General features: G+C 49.0%; 1 protein-coding gene across 1 annotated transcript in view; it reads left to right on the top strand.

Annotated features, from left to right (window-relative positions):
- Window positions 1–18,879, top strand: part of GRIN2A (glutamate ionotropic receptor NMDA type subunit 2A) — a 368,909-nt gene that overhangs the window by 303,851 nt on the left and 46,179 nt on the right. Inside the window, exon 9 of the mRNA XM_029948744.1 lies at window positions 5,818–5,978. Coding sequence (XP_029804604.1) covers window positions 5,818–5,978 — 161 coding nt within the window. The remainder of the gene's footprint in view (window positions 1–5,817; window positions 5,979–18,879) is intronic.

Below are 18,879 nucleotides of genomic sequence, written 5' to 3'. Positions count from 1 at the left end.
CTGTATGTTTGGGTGAAGGGATTGTAGTGAGAGAGGAGACCGCAATCGTGACCGTGCCATGGAGCCCGGAGAATCCCCTGTGGCCAGTGGCGCCGGCACGTGACTCCATCACAGAATGGGAACAAAAATACATCTCCTCAAAGAGGCAGGTTGAGGTACGGTAAAGTGACAGGAACCAGAATTTTTCAAGAAAGCAATGGGCAGCCTATTTTGCTTTTTGTTGCTACTTTCGAAGGCAAGGGGGAGGGAAAAAATCCCTTGCTATAGAGTTTTGGGTCTAAATAACATGACCGCTCATGGGAAAACTAATTAGAACCAGTGACAATTTGTCTGACCTTCTCTGGCTTCGAGACACCTTGCAACAGATACCACATCCTCGCGGGACACAGCTCAGCTCCCAAGCTCAGCGCACTAGTGGCAGAGCGCTCTTTTAATTAGATGTTTGATACAATTAGATAAACAGCAAAATTCTTGGAGTAAATAAGCTAAATGTTCCCAGAAGATTAATAGCAGATACGCCAAGAAAGTCTGTAACATAAAAATCTATATGGGATCAATATATTTAGATACTGTACCCAGTGAGGTGTTTTTTTTTTTCCTTTTTCCTTCTTATTTTTATGTCATGATTACCTGTGTAACAACTCCGGTTTATGATACCTTTTTTTTTTTTTTTGAGGGACAGAGAGAGACAGGATGGGCAGGGAAGGGTCAGAGAGAGAGGGAGACACAGAATCCGAAGCAGGCTCCAGGCTCTGAGCTAGCTGTCAGCACAGAGCCCGACGCGGGGCTCGAACTCACGAACGTGAGATCTGACCTGAGCCGAAGTCCGAGGCTTAACCGACTGAGCCCCCCAGGCACCCCTACGATACTTTTAATGCATTTTGTAGTCTGAGTGCTTGCTGGGAAAAGCACCGTTGAAGTCTAAGGTGTGATCGAATGAGCTTGGGTTAAATTATAAATAGGCAGATTCATAGGTAGACGTTCCCCTAGGAAATTCTAAAGAAAAGTTGGAATGTTGATGGGGAACCTTCCCCAAATGTTGGCCATCACTAGGGTAGGGGACTCTACCCTGGGAGGCAGATGAAGGCAGTGCGAAGACCAACGCCAGAATTGGGGTCAAACGAACCTGCGATCAACCTTGACCTTGCCGTAAAATGGTCATGTGGCCTTGAGTATGTCAGTCTCCCCAAGGCTTAATGTCCTAGTAAGAATGGGGGCAGGTATTAATGCCTTTCTGGCAAGGTTGATATGAGGATTAGCAATATTCCTCACACCTGCCTGGCACTTGGTAGATAATCCTATTGTAAGTGCTCCGGCCTCCTCCCCCCTCCCTCCTCCCCCTTCTCCTCCCTGCCTCATGAGCTGGTCCGCACCTCTGGGGGCTGGACGTGTCACTGGGCTGGTTGGCCTTTTGTGACCATGGAGGGGAATTTGGGAGCCAGCCTTGGTAGAGGAGCCCACGGATGTGTCCCCTTGGAGCTGTGCTGTCCTCGAGCGCTGCTGGGTGGTCACTGGCTGAACGGAGGCCTCTGAGCCTCCCCTCCCTTCTAAGGGCTGCGGTCGGTTGATGCTGACCTCCAGAGGTTTGTGGCGCATCACCATACCCGAAATTCAGCTTCACATGCTGATGTCCCTTATTTGCAGCCACAGAAGACAGATAAACCTAAAAAATTTATTTTTATTTTTATTTATTTTTGAAAGAGAGAGACAGAGTGTGGGGCAGGGTGGGGAAGCAGGAGGGGCAGAGAGAGAGGGAAACACAGAATCTGAAGCAGGCTCCAGGTTCCCAGCTGTCAGCCCAGAGCCCGACGTGGGGCTCAAACCTAAGAGCTGTGAGATAATGACCTGAGCTGAAGTCGGATGCTCAATCAATTGAGCCACCCAGGCACCCCTAGATATTTTTAATAAATGTGTAGTCTGGGTGTGTAAGAGGAATAAAGAAATGTCCCCGTCCATTGCCACATTTGCCCTAAGTGTTTTATTCCCAGACCTGCATCTCTACTACCTCCTCCAGCCACATGGAGGACTTCCAGATTTGGATAGAAAAAAAAATTTAGAATAGAACCCTTTAATCCTTTGTTCTCCAGATTAGAAGGAAACTGGCTCCATTATTTGGCTAAATTCACTTTGGGTGACAGCAGGTGACGAGGTGATACGTATCAAGCCCCGTGTTCTTTCAAGGACCAAAAGACTAATTGCAAAAGCAATCCCCAGTTTACAGGTAGAGAAACTGAGGCTCAGAGAGGTTAAGCCGCTACCCCAAATGACTCAGTTCCTAAGTGGCGCATGAGGAGCTAAACTATCTAAGCCCAAAACCAAGTGAAGGCAGTGAACCTGACCAGTGAGGGTAGTCTTCAGCGAGAGAGGCCGCAGGAAGCTCCACGGACTCCCCACCCCCCAGGCATGGTGATTGCATTGCTCTGTGGTCTTGCTGACTGTGGACACCTCTGCCGCACCTGTTCCTTTGCTAGAGCCCACATCTGTTTTATTCTGTTTGCACAAGGAACTCTCTGGGAGAAAGTTGCACAAGGCATCATTTTTGTAAACTACACGGCCCGTGTCCTCCATGGGAGGCCCCAGGGTTTAAGAGAGGAGCCATGCTTGCCCCTAACCTTTTCTCACCCTGTAGGTCCTGGCTTTCTAGTGAGCCATGAAGTTAATTTAAGGGTTGTGGCCACTTAAGAAATAGAACATCATGGATGACATCAGAATATCTCACATGTAGAAAGAGTGCGCGTGTGTGTGCGTGCACAGGGTAGATGTGAAGAAATGTCCGAGTCCGTGCAACGTGTGTTGAGAGTTTGACAGCCTTTACTCTAGCGGGAAAGGCTCTTGGATCTCGGTGCTGGGCTGAATTCTATGGGGGTGATGGTGAAGGTCAAGGCCAGAGAAGTGTGGACATTCATCACTGAATATCTGTCTCTGTCACTTTGCAAACCCAAGGTAGGGAAAAAATAAACCTAAAGATCTCTGTGGCCCCAGCAGCCAGAGGGTGAAGTGGGTGACATTTGGTCACTGGGCCACCTCCCGCACCTTTGGAGATTGGGAGCAGCTGACGCTGTACCTAGATTTGTGAGGAGCCCTCACCTATGTCCCCGGGGCAGACGGCTGCCAAGCCAACGAGCCAGGGTGGGTGCCACCACCTCGTTTGGGGAGGAATTGAGGCACTGCCTGCTGGAGTGAGTGCAGAGAGCATTTTGCTGTTCACGTGCCCATGCGCACGTGCGTGTGCACACACAAACACATACACACACACACACACACACACACACACTCTACCAACGCACAGAGCAGGAAGATCTCATTTGGACAATGTATGGCCTCTTCCCCCAAATGCAATGGTGGGTGCTCATTACGCAGAGGCTTGCCTAATGTAGGGGACACGATTTTCAAGTGGAAATTTTAATTAACGGTGAAATGAAGCATGAGTCTGGAAGGAAGACTTAGGGTGATGGTTGGTCTGACTCGAGTAAACTTGGACGCCTTCTCCAGCACTTCTCAGCTGCACGGAAGACAGGCCAACCCGGAAGTCTGAGATGCCTCTGGATCCCAGCCCTGGTCCCGCCATGGGTTTGCTGGGGGTCCTTCCCTTCTTTGAGTCACAAGGTCCTCTCTCTAAAAGGGGAGAGGTTATTGGTGTCGGTCTTTGAGGAAGAACAGAGTTCAGACCTCACCCTGAGGTCAGGCATAGCTACGGTTGAATTCTGGGCTGCTGCTCACAGGTCGTGGGATCCTAAATAGGTCATGTAACCTCTCTGAGCCTCAGTTTCCCCATCTGTAAAATGGAGCCTCTAAGATGGAAACCTGGCAGATTTATTGTGCAAGTTAAATGCTTCAGCATTTGTAAAGTCCTTGGCGCAATGCTGGCCTTTAGCGAGTCGTCGAAAAGTGCCAGTCTTTATTATCATTACATTATAGCTCCAGAATTTCCTATTTCATGGAAAAATGAAGCCCAGGTTACATTTTTTTATCCATGCTGAAAACAAAAATGAAAAGTAATAATAATAATTCCTGAGTGCTTACTCTATTCCAGGCACTATTGTAGTTACTTGAGCAGATGTGCTCGCTTTGGAAGCACATACAATTACTTGAGGGGCTTCTGGGTGGCTCAGTCAGTTAAGCATCTGACTTCAGCTCAGGTCATGGTCTCATGGTTCATAGGTTCGAGCCCTGCATCAGGCTTTGTGCTGACAGCTAGCTCAGAGCCTGGAGCCTGTCTGGATTCTGTGTCTCCCTCTCTCTGCCCCTCCCCTGCTCATGCTGTTTCTCTCTCAAAAATAAAAAAATATATATTTAAAAAATTTTTAATTACTTGACAAATTTTAATGATTTTAGAATGCCCCACTGACCCCTCCAAGAGAAGTACTGATCTGGAAAATAAATGGAGGAAGTGTGAGGTGCCTTATCTAATGTCCCATAGTTTACAAATGATAGAACCTGGTTTTTTAACCTTTGAACCCGAGCTCACACTTGTGCTGACTCTAGGTTTTAATTGTGTTTCTGGGACTCGGACCTAGTACTTCTGACTCCTAGTCTCGCTGGGCTGTCCCAAACACTGCTGTTAGGAACAGAGCATCAGTCGATCAGGGAAGACAAGTGGACCATGGACAGTCAACCTTGATGGAGGCTCAAGAGCCTCTGAGACATGGGCCCCCCCAAGACGGTAGGGGTAAGCAGGGACTTCAGCTCGAGAAACATTCATGGAGGCTGCCCTTATGCCTGAAATCTACTCATTCCCGAATAAGTGGACCAAGCCTGAATGAGTGAGTGGAGAATCCGTAAATGGCAAACATCTAGTCATTGTAAGGGAGGAAAAATAAATTTCTCTCTACCCTTATAGGTTCTTGGCTGAGACACCTCTCTAATAAAAGAGAGATGAACAGGAGAAAAACAGACAAAAGTGTAAAAGCATGGACACCTTCTGTAGACATGGCCATGCCCAGGAAGACTGAATAGTTCTCTGCAATGGCCCAAGCCACCCACTTAAACACCATCACCAGCTAAGGACAAAAGAGAGACAGTGGGGGGCTGCGGTGAGGAGGTCCGTTAGGGGGGGTTGTCGGGAAAAGCACGCTACCCTAGGGCGAAGGCTGTTGTATAGACCTCAGTTGGTGTGTTCACCAATGACAAGGGTTTCTAGGGATGAGGCATCTTCCTCGTCCAGGTGCTGAGAAGAAGAGACCGCTACCAATATTAGCGTAAATGTCTCTTACAAAAGGGCCAACTTCTACTCTTCAGACCTTGTCCTGTGTCTGCTGTTTCTAAAACATAACCAGCCTGAGGGAATCCTTAAGCCAAGGAGGCCTATTCTGGGGTGATCTGTTCTGTCCGTCTTCATCATTGCCTAGGGGTGATCATGCTCTCAGTGAGGTTCAGAGAAGGGAGTGACTGGTGGGGAAAACAGAGAAGTTTCATGAAAAAGTAGATAAACGAGCTGAGTTAAAGTAATACTTTCATTCCAGCACCATCCGTGTTCCCCGAGCACGGCCCGTGTGCCCGTTGCAAGGCTAGGCTCTATAATGGGGCCGAAAAAGTCAATCCAACAAATGCCCATCACACACCCAGCCAGGCCCTGTGCTCGGCACTGGGGGACAGTTGGGAACGAGACAGGCCCTGTTTCCGACCACCTAGAGGTTGCAGGCCAGTGGCAAGTGTGATTAAATAAAAAAAAGGAAACACAGAAATGAATGGTTTTTCAACTGTCCTGGGCTAGGGCGTGCATATGTTTAACTCCTGACCCAAGACACAATGGTGGCTGACTTCTCCTTCTTTCTTTGTCTCTGTCCTGTCTGTCTGTCTGTCTGTCTGTCTCTCCAGTTTCAGAGACCTCACGACTATTCCCCGCCTTTCCGATTCGGCACGGTGCCTAACGGCAGTACCGAGAGAAACATTCGTAATAACTACCCCTACATGCATCAGTACATGACCAAATTCAATCAGAAGGGAGTGGAGGATGCTTTGGTCAGCTTGAAAACAGGGTAAGGACGATGGGGGTTTTTTTTTTTTCTCCACAGGCCTATCAGCCCATAACCCTCACAGAAAACGACTCTGGGTCACTGCTGTGTTTTCTGGAAAGCAGCTGTGGTTCAGATGAACCCCATGCGGGGGGCTGCTTTTGTTAATCTGATGAGCCTTGCGGGTTTCCTTCTGAGTTGTGTTAAGGAAATGCAAATCCAGGGCACCTGGAAATGCCCAGTGCCAGAGGGGTTCTTCAGCTGATAAAGAAGTTGGTCCAACCGTGTGGGATATTTTAGCCAAAGAGAAAGATCTAAAGTGTTTGTTAACTTCTTCAACGTGGTGAAAACAAAGTGCTATAGACTCTTACAGGATTTGGGGTAGGAGTTTCTGGCGTGCAGCTTTATGGGAAAGCCGAGAGTACAGACTGCCGAAGGAGAAAGGGAAGATGGAGGCAAGAGCAGTGTCTCTAAAGGGATGGCTGATGTCCCTGTCCAGCTGTTGGCACCGCAGAGGGTAGCATACACAGAGGGATGAGCTGTGGAGAAAAGACTCCACGGAGGCTAGAGTTTAGGAGGTGAAGGCGGACCGTGGGTCTCCTTCCCCCACTGACATCGTGCCTGGCTTGGGACAGACACTGAATTGTTCCCAGCCTCGTATAGGTGGAAATCCTAACAGGACCTAATTCATAGGGGTTTTGTGAGGATCGAGGCAAAATGTGCTGGAAGGCTTTTTGCACAATGCCCGGTATGCACATGAGCCAACTGCCAGTGCCCTGTTGGTTGATGTGAAGGTTAAATTCTCTGCCGTGGCTTCTTCAAAATGCCAGAGACGCGCCAAATGCATGTTTGGGGGACGTGCGACGTGACTGTGCTGCATGATCCCATAGTTTCACCCACGGTCTCTTCCTCTTGGCTGTGTGCAGGCCCAACGCGGAACGCTTGCTGCTCCTTCGTGCCTGCAGGGGGGCCCTCTGAACCCTCAAGCCCACTCTCTGCATGATGTCCAGGAGCTCCGGCCGGTAGCATTTTCTCCCTTCAGTCTCTCTGGTGTCTCAGCAGGGGCTTGAAGAGTCGAGCCCACGACTTACCCCAAACCCGTTCGCGCACTGCGCACTCCAGCTCTGAGTGACTTTTAAAGCATCTCATCGAGGCATCACACAGATGCAGAAAAGATACACATTAAGGACGGTGCTGGACACCTTTGTCCAAACTGACTGTCGGTAGCCAATCCCTAGAAACCCCGCCATCGCCTTTTCCAGCGATCAGCCTCGCTTCTAAAGGTAGATTCTCTAGGCCTGTTATCCTAACATCTCACTAAAATCACACCGGCTGTGTTCTTTCCCTCTCATCCTTCAGCTCAGCTGTCTGTCTGTGAGATCGTCGTGTGCCTTGGCAGGTCTGCCATGGCCACCAGGGCGTGGAATTCCATTATGGGGACACGCCGCAGAGTCACCCATCTCTCCTGGTCCCAGTGAACGCTGGGGTGGCGTGCCACTCGGGGCTGTTTGGGGTAATGTTTCCAGGGGCACCCTCACACACGCCTTTCCTTGCACAAGTGAGCCCACTGCCCTTGGTATATACTGAAGACAAGAACCTTGAGCTGTAAAATGCGCGTGTGTTTGATCTTAGTAGATACCGGAAGCTTCCGATGGCTTTCCAGTTGAGCCCTAGAGATGGGTTTTGTACGTTTCTTTCTGCCGTGGTCTTTTCTTCAAAATACTGTTGGGTTGGACAGACCATGAATGCACACGTGGATGACAGTGGTTACAAAGAGCGGGTGAGCTCTAGCTGGCCCCCTCTCTACCCATCTGTCACCCAGGCAGCAAGTGGTCTGGTGGTCTATGTTCTTGCTTTTCCATTAAAAAAAAATATATATATATATACACATACATATATATATACAAACAAAAAGGAGTAGAGGAATGGAAATGATTCCTGGCCATAAATTATAGAAATTGTTTTCTGGAAGCCATATAATAATGATGCCGTCCATCCCAGCAAACTTGGGCAGATGAAAGTTTACCCTATACTCAGTTTTCCATGGGAGAGATGTTTTGTGCTGTTACATTAAACTCAGAAACCAGAGTTGGAGGGGTGTGAGTCTTTTTTCTAAATATTTCTTTTTTTTATGTTTATTTATTTATTGAGAGAGAGAGAGAGAGAGTGACAGCATGAGCAGGGGAGGGACAGAGAGAGAGGGAGACAGAATCCGAAGCAGGCTCCAGGGTCTGAGCTGTCAGCACAGAGCCCGATGCGGGGCTCAAACTCATGAACCGTGAGATCATGACCTGAGCCAAAGTCGGATGCTTAACCAACTGAGCCACCCAGGTGCCCCGGTATGAATCTTTTTAAAAGGAAGAACTCCACACGCCCTTACAGGTGAGGGCATAGCAATGCTCATTCCGGAAGATTCCATTTCAGCGGGGTTGATGTTGGGGAAACCACTTACTAGTTTTACAAACTGCTTAGTTAATTATTTAAAGTAATTAAATTGTGAATAGAGAATACATTTACATAATTCAAAATCAAAAAGTATTGTATAAAAAGATAACTAGTGAAGCACCTCCCTCCCGCACTGTGTATCTTCTGCCTGGGGCGCCCAACAGCAGCATCTCCTGAGTATCCTGTGTCCTTCCGGATCAGTCAGTGTGTAATTAAAAGCTTCTGCCACTCCTTTATTTGAAAACATTCATTGTTTTCTCTATTGGTCTTTTGTTCTTTTTCTTATTAATTTATGTATTGGAGAAATAAGCCCTTTATTTGTGGTGTGGTTGCAAATGGTGTTCTCAGCTTTCTTGCCTTGGAGCTTCCAGATGACATTTTTTTTTCCATGCTGATTTCCATTTATTTATTTTTGTAGTCAAATTTGTCAGTCTTTTTTTTTTTTTTAAGGCTTCTGGTTTGTGAGTCGTAACTCAGAAGTCCTTATCTACTCCAAAAACGGAGGTTCCTTTCTTGAGTTCTCTTCTATTCTGGTTGTATTTTTTTTTTAATTTTTATTTTAGAGAAAGAGAGAGAGCAGGGAAGGGACAGAGGGGGGCAGGGGAGAATCTTAGGCAGGCTCCACACTGAAATGGCCTCAATCCCACAACCATGAGATCATGATGTGATATGATATGACTTCAACCCCTCAACATGATTACGAGAAGCAAAATGTGGGAACCTGCTACCACAGTGGTACCAAGATCCCGACCATTCTGTGCGGGTCTCATGTGCCCCGCCTTCTCCAAGACTTCCATCACAGTCATGTGTCTGGATCTTTTCCTTACCTCTCACATTTCTTCTCCCTTTAAAACTTCTCATTATGAAATAGGTTCTTTTAAAATATGTGCACTGTGAAATAATTTCACAAGAGTAAATAGCATGAGGCTGTATTGTTGAAGGAATCGTAACAACAAAATGAACTCCTCATGGACCCACCGCCCAGCCATTCCCCTCCTTCACTGCAACATCTCCAGAAGGTTCCATCCCTCTGGAAGGTAGAGAGAGAGGTCCTTATGCACTCTGGATTGTTAAACTTGAGGACATTTCAAATTTTTATTTTTTAAATGTTTGATTTATTTTTGAGAGAGGAAAAGACAGGGTGCAAGCAGGGGAGGGGCAGCAAGCAGGCTCCAGGGTCTGAGCTGTCAGCACAGCGCCCAACGCTGGGCTCAAATTCACGAACTGTGAGATCATGACCTGAGCAGAAGTCAGACGCTTCACTGACTGAGCCGCCCAGGTGCCCCTGTGAGTATGGATTTTAACAAGCATCCTTCTGCTCCAGATAATTTTGATACATGCTGAACTTTGAGAACTGCTCTTCTAAAGAAGTTCCATTCCCCATTTTATTGAGATGACATATAAAAAGTAGACCCAAAAATGTAACCACGTAGCTTCTCTCTGGGATCCATAATTGCTTTAAGACCAGAGATAGAGAGAAACTTGAAACTAAGTCAAGTTGCATTGCTTACTGAAACTTTAAGTCGAGATAAACCATTCCAGAAATCAGGCAAATTGACAAGAAAACAAGATTTGATGTGCAAACATGGGCAGAGACAGGGTTTGTCAGGATTGGGTCTGTTGTGACGTGGAAGGGCAGTCCTGAGTCAGAGGTGGGTGAGTGGTCGTGAGCTTGGGGTTCTAGACCAGTGTTTCTCCGAGGGTGGCCTGCGTCTGAGTCAGGAGGTATGCTAATAAAAACGTGGGTTCCTAGGCCCCACTGAGCTGACAGCATTAGAATGTCCAGGGGCCTGGGAATCAGGAGCCTGAGCCATCTATTCAGGTGACTCTGACATGTGCGTCTCCAGGTTCAAAGGCATCCACTGAAATGAGCAGAGGCAGATTTAGATTTACAAGTGCTCCGTCATCAGTAGCCTGCGTTGCCCAGGTGGTTCTAGCACACAGGCAAACCTGCAAGCCCAGCATTTAATGGCGGATTTACATTAAACCATGAACGTCCCCAGGACTGCTAAGATCCTGGTATTTCAGGACGCAGTGGGATGGTTTCTGTTCATCTCACTAGATGTTCGTGTACAGTTATTTGTACATACGTTTATGAAACATCCTAGTTTCCTTGGGAAGCATCCATCTTTAGCCCTCGGCTACCCACCCGGTCCTCTATCTAGCTCCGATTTCCGTTCCAGCCCATTAGTGTTGGGAAACAGGCATCTTGCGGCTTCCCTTACGTTGAGTAGCTGGAGAGAAGAATGGGGAGGGAGGGCAGCCTTTGGACTGATAAACATTCCCTGCACACCTCACGCTGTGCTCAGGGATGTGTCTGTAAAAGTAAGATCAGGCAGCCACTTGCAAGTGTTGGCACTGCCTTCGTGGTAAAGGGGAGCGCCGAGCCCCTGTTCTGGAGCGCAGGGTCTCCAAGCCTGTGGGGCTCAGGAATCCATGTTTTTATTAGCACTTCTGGGGACTCGCTACAGGTGGCCCGTGGCTTTTGAGAGGTCGTTGCATGTTGGGAGGTGGTGTTCCGTCTGGAGTGGACAGGACAGGGAAGAAGAGCGTGCCCCGGAGGAAAGGAGGCGTGGAGAAGGGTTTGGGCGTGCTCAGTCAGAAGGGACCCCCTCACCGTGCACCCACCTCCCCTCTGCATTTGTTGAAGCCTAGCAGTTGGGAGATGCGGCCCCAAACGCTTCACATGCATAATCTCTTTTAATCCTGATAGCACACTGATGAGCTGGGTATCTCTTTAAAGAGACGAAGACCCGGAGGTTAACTAAAGCACTCAACAGGCTGTTTAACTAAGTCACTACCTCGTGGAATTACTGAGTGCAGGAGCTGGGTTTGCCTCTCCCCAGTGGCACGCCAGTGAGGCCGTGGGTCTAAAAGGTTAGAGCACAGAACAACTGGAGACCAAAGTTAAGTATCTTATATGTATGTGTGTGTATATCTATGCATATTTAACAGTACTGCATGTAATACACAGATATTTTGTACTACATATTGATCAGGTGACTATCAGAATTGACAGGATCACAGAATCCTCATTTCCATTCCCCAAAGAAACTGGTTGGGAGATGTTGAAATTGCCAAGGCAAAGGTAGCCTGGGAAGGCGAGAGGACCGTCACTGGCGGTTAGCTGCTGCTCGAGGCACGTTCTTTCCAGGATGCCGTTTGAGTGGGTTTTATTCCCTATATTTTGCCTGTCAGGCAGGATCAAACTCAGAGGGTTCGTTTCCAGCCGCTGAGTTCGGAAGCAAGCATAGACAGCAGGGCTCCAGGACCCGTTCTCCTAAATGGGATGGTGTCATCTCCAGAGAGAATCAGATCGACACTGACCTGGTTTCTGAGATCCACCCCCACACTGCAAACAAAGCTTAAAAATAATTGCCACCACATCACAGGGTTGGGAATTTTTTCTTTCGTAATAAAAACTCAGGGAAGCACAGGCAGCTTTTTTGTTTGTTGGCTTTAGTGGTCGCAGTTATTTATCAAACTCAATTAAAACTATACTAATGGATTTTCAGGGCCACCCATAAAGTGTTAAAAATAGAATAGATTTGGGGGGGATTAAAGTGGGATCCTAATTCTGTAAACTCAGAGATGGAGAGAGGAGGAGAGGGAGAGAGACAAAGAAGGCAGAAATGAAATACATCAAAACGCCCTCAGAGATACTGCTGCGTGATTGGGAGTCTCCCCTTCCTCGTATCTCTGTACATGCAGCAGCTTCTGCAACCGAAGTATTAACTCGTCATAATCTGAGAAAAGTTTTTTCTGAACACGTTGCGATCCCTCCCAGGGTCTGTCCTCACGTTGTACGGTTTATACCCACCGAATCAGTGTCCCTGCGAAGCTGCGCTTTGCTTTTTCTCTGCCCTGCACCGTGGTGTGGGGCTGTATTCACGTTTAATGACTGCGCGGTGTTTCAGGGAGCTTGAGGAATGTTAATTAACGGAACTGTCCTTGCTCTGCTTTCCGCCACCCTGCGGCTGGCACGGGAGACGCTTGTGGTGCCACCATGGTCGATCGGTGTGTTGAGACACCGCCTCCACCACCTCTCAGACGTCCGCATCATGCCCGGAGCGGTTTTCCCTCACCTGAAGGCACCCTTCTCTCTTGTGGGCGGCGCCAGCCCTGTAACGACCTGGGCTTTTCTTTTCGACTGGGCTCCTGCATAACTCAGAGCTCGATTTACGATCCTTTCTCAGCAACCGTGGAGAGCTTAGGGCCTGAATATCTTTCCCCAAGGCCTGAGCCACTGACCCACCTCTGACTTCCCTTAGCTCAATCAGACTCCTTTCCCGTATGTTTACACCGTGTTCTCTTCCCCTGAGCTGCCAGGATGCTTTGGGGATCTGAGTGAGGTATTTCTAGCAAGAGATAACGTTTATGGGGAGCTTACCTATGTGCCAGGGTGGCCCTGGGCGTTGTGCCTGCATTATTTAAGCCTCCCAGCAGCCCCGAGCCAACGACTCTCATGATTTCCCGTTTACAATGGAAGAAATAGGCATCGGGAGAAGAAACAGCTCGCCTGGCTCCCACTGGCTCCAGAGCTCGCGCTTTGAGCCACGACTTAGCATATAAATGCGAACATTCCCGTAGCACGGTGCAATTGGCCCGCTAATTGCCCACTATTACACAAAACCCAGAACGAATTTCGTTCATACTTCAAAATGTCTTTTTCTTTTTCCCTTTGAAAATCTTAATGCTGCTTTAAAGGGAGCTGTATTTCTCCCTCCATTGAAATGGAGTGGGGGGAAAATGAACTCACGGACAAAACAACTCCCTCCCCGTTCCCCCCAAAAATAAGGATGTATTTCTTACATTAGGATGCACGTGGTTAGAAGTTCCCCCTGCAACTGTGAAGAGGCAGGGGCTTTCTGGAAGATTCCTTCTCAGCGACGGCCTCTTCTTCCTGCCTGCTGAACTCACACAGAGGCTTCAAATGTGTGATCTCATCTCATCCTGTTCCAACTCTGCCAAGTGGGCCTTCTGTCCATTTTACAGAAGAGCAAGCCGAGGCTCAGGGAGCACAGGTGACTTGTCCAAAGGTTCAGTGAGAGTCAGACCCAGCTTGCCAACTCAGCCCGGCATCTCTAACTACACGCTAACTGTCGGCTTGGCCTGCAGGTGGGGGATTCTGGGAGAGGTGGACACCTTTGTTATGAGGCAGGGACGCTGCACCGGGGAGGTTGACGCTCTTGCCCGGACAAGGTCTGGTGAGCTCTGGAGCTTGGATTCCAACTGGCTCCAGCACCTGTGCCCTTCATCACTATGCTGGATTGCTTCTCGTTAAAACGTAAATTCTCGTAAAAACTCAAAAACACAGACAAGAAGCATCCCTTTGGCCATGTCCCAACCCCAAACCACCACCACCCCCACCCCACACACACCTCCAGATAGGCACTACTGTTTGATATTCTGGGGCATTCCTTTTCGACCTTGGCCACCTGCATTTGCATATATTCATATGTCCACACAGAGTTATCCGGTCATTCTGCGGGATGCTACCTTTGTCGTCATTCTCTCTGACCACTGGACAGAATTGCCTGGTATCTACATCACGGACTTTTTAACCCTTTCCCTCTGTGGACTGACAGTCGCACGGCTACGTTAAAAATCCAGACCAGTCCTCTGTAGTTCTCTAAGAATGATCACAAGAAGAAGAATTATGTGAGTCAAAGTATTTGTACCTTCTTGAACCATCTTAGTCTTATTCAGGTGCCTGATTGGCTTCTTTTCTGGGTGGACTCTCGGTGCAGAATATGCGCGTGGCAGGGAGAAATAACTAGCCGCCAATCCTGGCTATGATAACAGCCAGCTCTATGACTTCTGGCAAGTAAGCAACCTCTCTGAGCTTTTCCCACACTCTGCCACCCCATCCCCTGGAATCAAATGCACTGATTTTAGGGAGCGTACTCGGCACTCTGTCTGATGCATCGTGGCATTTTATCAAAGGTTGATTTTTCCCCTCATTCTTTCCTTCATTTTCATATGGTTTCCAGTCTCTGTGATTGCCCATCTTTCATTTCTGGTGTGTGACAAGTTCAGCAGTGTCCCTGTCACTGCCAGCAGTATAATGTGATGCCTCCGGGCTGAGTGTCCTGGATTGGAATCCTTGCTCTGCGAACGTCCACCTGTAGGGCCTTGGACAAGTCACCCGCCCCTTTACACCCCCGTTTTCCTATTCACAGAATGATGCAAATTTTGGCTTCTCTGCTTAGGGAACATTGTAGGGTTAAATGAGAAATGTAGGCAAACAATGTTGTGTCTGGCACACAGCAGACATTCGAGAAAAGTCTAACAAAACATTTTTGAGCATTCTGTTTCTTTTAATGTTTATTTTTGAGAGGGAGGAGGGGGAGAGAGAGAGGGAGACATAGACTCTGAAGCAGGCTCCAGGCTCCAAGCTGGTCAGCACAGAGCCCAACGCAGGGCTTGAACTCACAAACTGCAGGATCATGACCTGAGCCAAAGTCAGATGCTCAACTCACTGAGCCCCCCAGGCACCCCTGAGCATTCTTTATAAGAGGCCATGCACCGTGGAATTGGCAGTTGAATGGCTAGCATGATCTCAACCCCTGAAGATTACCCTGAAGAGAGTAATCTAAGGGACTCTCCATAAAAGATTTATGTTGTAGAAGCAATCGATATTTTTCCAATGTCAGAATGTGAGTTGACGGGTGAAGAAACATAGCATTTGCCTAGTGCCTTAGAATTCACCAGACAGGTTATGGTCTTGCCTTCCTCCAGTCAGCATACAACTACATGCAAGAGATTGTTTTCCTTCTGGTCAGGTGGGGAAACCGAGACTTAGAGAAATACACAGGCTCACCCGACATCCCACGGTCTTCCTCTGGCCCCACATCCCACGTGAGGAAGCCTTAAAGCAGTGTCCCCAAAGGGCGTTGCTCGGGCCAGTCATGGACTCCTCTGGAATCACAGACCTTGGCCTTGAGTGGACATCTTAGGGCCTCGGTGGCCTCGTCTGAGAAAGTAAAAGAGAAAGACGCCATTACACGACCTATCAACTCCTTGGACATGGTTAGTTGGGTCCAGGGTTAAATTGAACAGAAGCAAAGCAAGGATTTGCTGTATTTTTTCCCAACTATTTCTTATTTTTAAGGTTATTCATCAAGAGGAAAAGGGTATACTCCATCTTCTGCTCTTATTCTCTCTCTCTTTCTCCCATCTCTGCTTCTTTCTCTGTGTCTTACCGTCTCTCCTTCCACCATCTCTTTTTCTGACTCCCTCTTTCTCATTCTTTCTCTCTCTCTTCCTGTTTTGCTTGGTGCCTGCTTCCATCCATAGCTCTGCCTCCTTCATTCTCTCCTTCCTTCTCTGCCTTTCTCTGTCTGTGTCTCACAAAATCACTAAGAATTTTCTCTGTTAAAAAAATAAATATTAACTATCAGTATTTTTTAAACCCAGTTCATGGCCACTATCACCCGTTGACATAATCCATACAAATTAAACTGAGAACAGTTAAAAGCACACAGGGTGAAATTCATTATTGACTAAGAATTCATAGATGACTTGAACCGTCCTCAGCAACTTCGAGTCTCTGCACACTTTTGACTCAGGAGGATTGAACGTTAGTGGAAGTAATAACCATACAAGGAACTCAAAATGGCAGCAGCTATAAATTAGGCAAGTTTGTTGGGGTCCAAATGCCGATCAGTGACTCAAATCCTTATAACATTTAAACACAAAGGAATCGATCCCAGTGAAAACAGTTTCCAGAAAAGTTGGAAACAATAACTGGGCTGTTGGAGACATCGATCTAGGAATTAGATTAGCTTAATGGAGTTTGTTCTGAAAAACAAAAATGCTTCCTTAGTGACAATGCATCCATGTCCATATAACTCTGCCTTTACACCTTGCGTTCACAAACTCGGAGTCTAGATGTGATTCTAAGCCACTTTCCTAAAGTCAGTTTTAGACCATCCTGTGCGGATGGAGGTACAGTCTCTGTGGGCTCAATGTCTCTTCCTCAGGAAGGCACTTCTGATGGTTGTCATGCCTCAGTGGCACCATTTCTTGGTTCCATGCATGCCCTCCACCCCCCCAACAAGCCTTGTGTCTGGTGCCGGCTCAGGCTCTAACCACCTTGGTCTGTGCACAGAGTGATGTCATCACGGCCATGCCAGCACCCTGAACTTGCACCTGAAGGTACAGAACACCTTCACATCCATCTTGATCCGTCCAACAGCCACCCTTCCCCTGTCTCACAGGGGAGCAAACCCAAGCTCACAGAGGTCCCGTGCTGGGGCCTCACCAGCGGGACGGCAGAAAGTCTCCTGAGCCCCTCCCCCAGGTGTCCCAGCGCCCTGGCTGGCCTCAGTTGCTGGCCGATGCATTTGCCTTCTCCTCAAGGTGTGCATGTGACCTAAAAAAGTACATCCAGTTGTCATCAAAGAGGTGTTTAATTTTCATAACACTTTAGACTAGACTCCAAAACATGCGCGCACGCACACGGCACCCGTACACACTCCAGATTCATTAATTCATCAGAACAAGTCAGTGTCTAGTTAAAAGCTTCTTGAATGTTAATGAATGAATAATTAACTTTAACGATATAATTAGCCTTTAAATGTACTGAGACCCCCAGAGAGCATCTGAAAACATGCATCAGGAGATGATGAGCTAAAACTGGAAACTTTTGTTGAGGAAATGTCAAGCTGCCCGACGGTACAAGTCCCTTTCCCCAAAGGGCCAGGCCTTGACTCCGGGCCATGGCCGTTCCTTGTGTTTGGGGCATCGATTCGCCGACACACAGTCTGGCGGCAATGAGCGAACATGGAGGCCATCAGGCTGGCATAAGGGGGACCGACCTCAGGAACAGGGTCAGATCGACACGCTTGAGAAAGCTGGAGCAGCTCTTCAGAGCTGTCGACAGCTCCGCAGGAGACCGCTCGGTTCAAGTGCACGGGGCCCGTGGGACGGTCCTCACTTCCTGCGCTCAGCAGACCCCAAGTCTCACTGCCCCCGCCCCCGTTCGGAATGACTGTCACTGTTAATTACTTGCTTTGCTTGAGGCCTGCCGGTGACAGGAGGTGAGTGAGGGCGCCCACGCCGCCCCGAAGGTCGCTGGCGGGAGGGGGATGGGGGCGGGGAGGAAATGTCTCACTGCACACACCGTGCGGCACATACAGCACATACCACACACACACAGTACACACCGTACACACCACACACACGGCGCACACCTCACACACCTCACACACAGTACACACAGTACACATGGCACACGCTCCACACACCACACAGAGCACAAACACGAGACACACGACACACACGATACTGCCTTCATTTCAGGCTCGGGTTCTGTTCCAGGCCTCTGGCTGTGGTGCCAAGGTGGCCGTTCGCTCATCACAAAGGTCTGGAGAAGAGATTGTCCTTCTGTGCACAGGGGAGGCAGAGAGCTGGGCTGGCTCGGGGCTTTGTCCCCATGTCCCCATCACTGTCTCAGACCCCTTCCTTCCGGCCTCCCCGGCCCATGGGAGAAGCTCTCCCCCTCCCCCCACCCGTGACAGCCATGTGCCGGAGGCAGGACCTGGGAAGGCTGGACGATGACAGTTTCCCCTTGAAAAGCAGGAGGGGACACAGTCTAGCAGCACGACGGGCCCCCTCCCTGTGAGCCCTTGTGTCCCGGGGAGGCCGCCTTGAGCTCTGGGGGCTGCTTCCTGCCCAGCTGCCTTTGCTCCGTGCCGCTCCAGCCCGGTACCCGCCGTCTCCCTAGCCAGCTCCCCCCACAGGCTCCCGTTTCATGTGGCTTTTCTCTTCCGGACCCTGATCCTCAGCAGGAGCTATGGTCTCGACGCCTGTACATAGGGCAGGGCTGGGGTATGCTGCGGGCGAGAGGTTTCTGCAGGGGTGACTCCGGACCCTCTGCAGCTGTGCATCTGTCGGGGAAGAGACACATGAAACTGACCCACCCAGCTCTTTAAAACAGGCCTTCTTCCATAGCACCGCCCTGACTCACAGCGGTGACCCCCAGTCCGAACTTCATGAGCAAGACACAGACTTGCCTTTGTTTACCCTGCAAGTGTCACGGAACATCCTGGCCACAGTGGTGATGTCTGTGGCCTCTGGCGTCAGACTGGGGAAGGCCAGACCCTGCAGTGACACCAGACAGTACGAGTCACCTGCCCTCCCAGTGACTCCGTTTCCTCATCTGGCGAAGGGCCTGGCAGCCACATATCCATCCTTGCCCTGTTAGAAGGAGTCAGTGGGATGAGGTAATGCGTGTTGAGTACCCGGGGCAGGATTGGTCACAGGCAACGCACAGAATGTCGTGGAAAATGCCGTAAACGTTGCCATAAAATCTGAGTTCGATTGAACGCGCCGGTGTGTGGAGCATCTGTTTTGTGCCAGGCATGGGGTGCATGTTTTACTTACATAACCTCGCCTTGTTCCCAAAGCCCCCCAGGGCAGAGATTGTGCACCCCTCTTTGGAGAGAGAAGATGGGGCTTCAGAAACACAGGCCCC

The sequence above is a fragment of the Suricata suricatta genome, chromosome 8 (assembly GCF_006229205.1).
Source record: "Suricata suricatta isolate VVHF042 chromosome 8, meerkat_22Aug2017_6uvM2_HiC, whole genome shotgun sequence".
In the NCBI taxonomy this organism is placed as follows: Eukaryota; Metazoa; Chordata; class Mammalia; order Carnivora; family Herpestidae; genus Suricata; species Suricata suricatta.
This window is presented reverse-complemented; position numbering and strand designations above follow the sequence as displayed.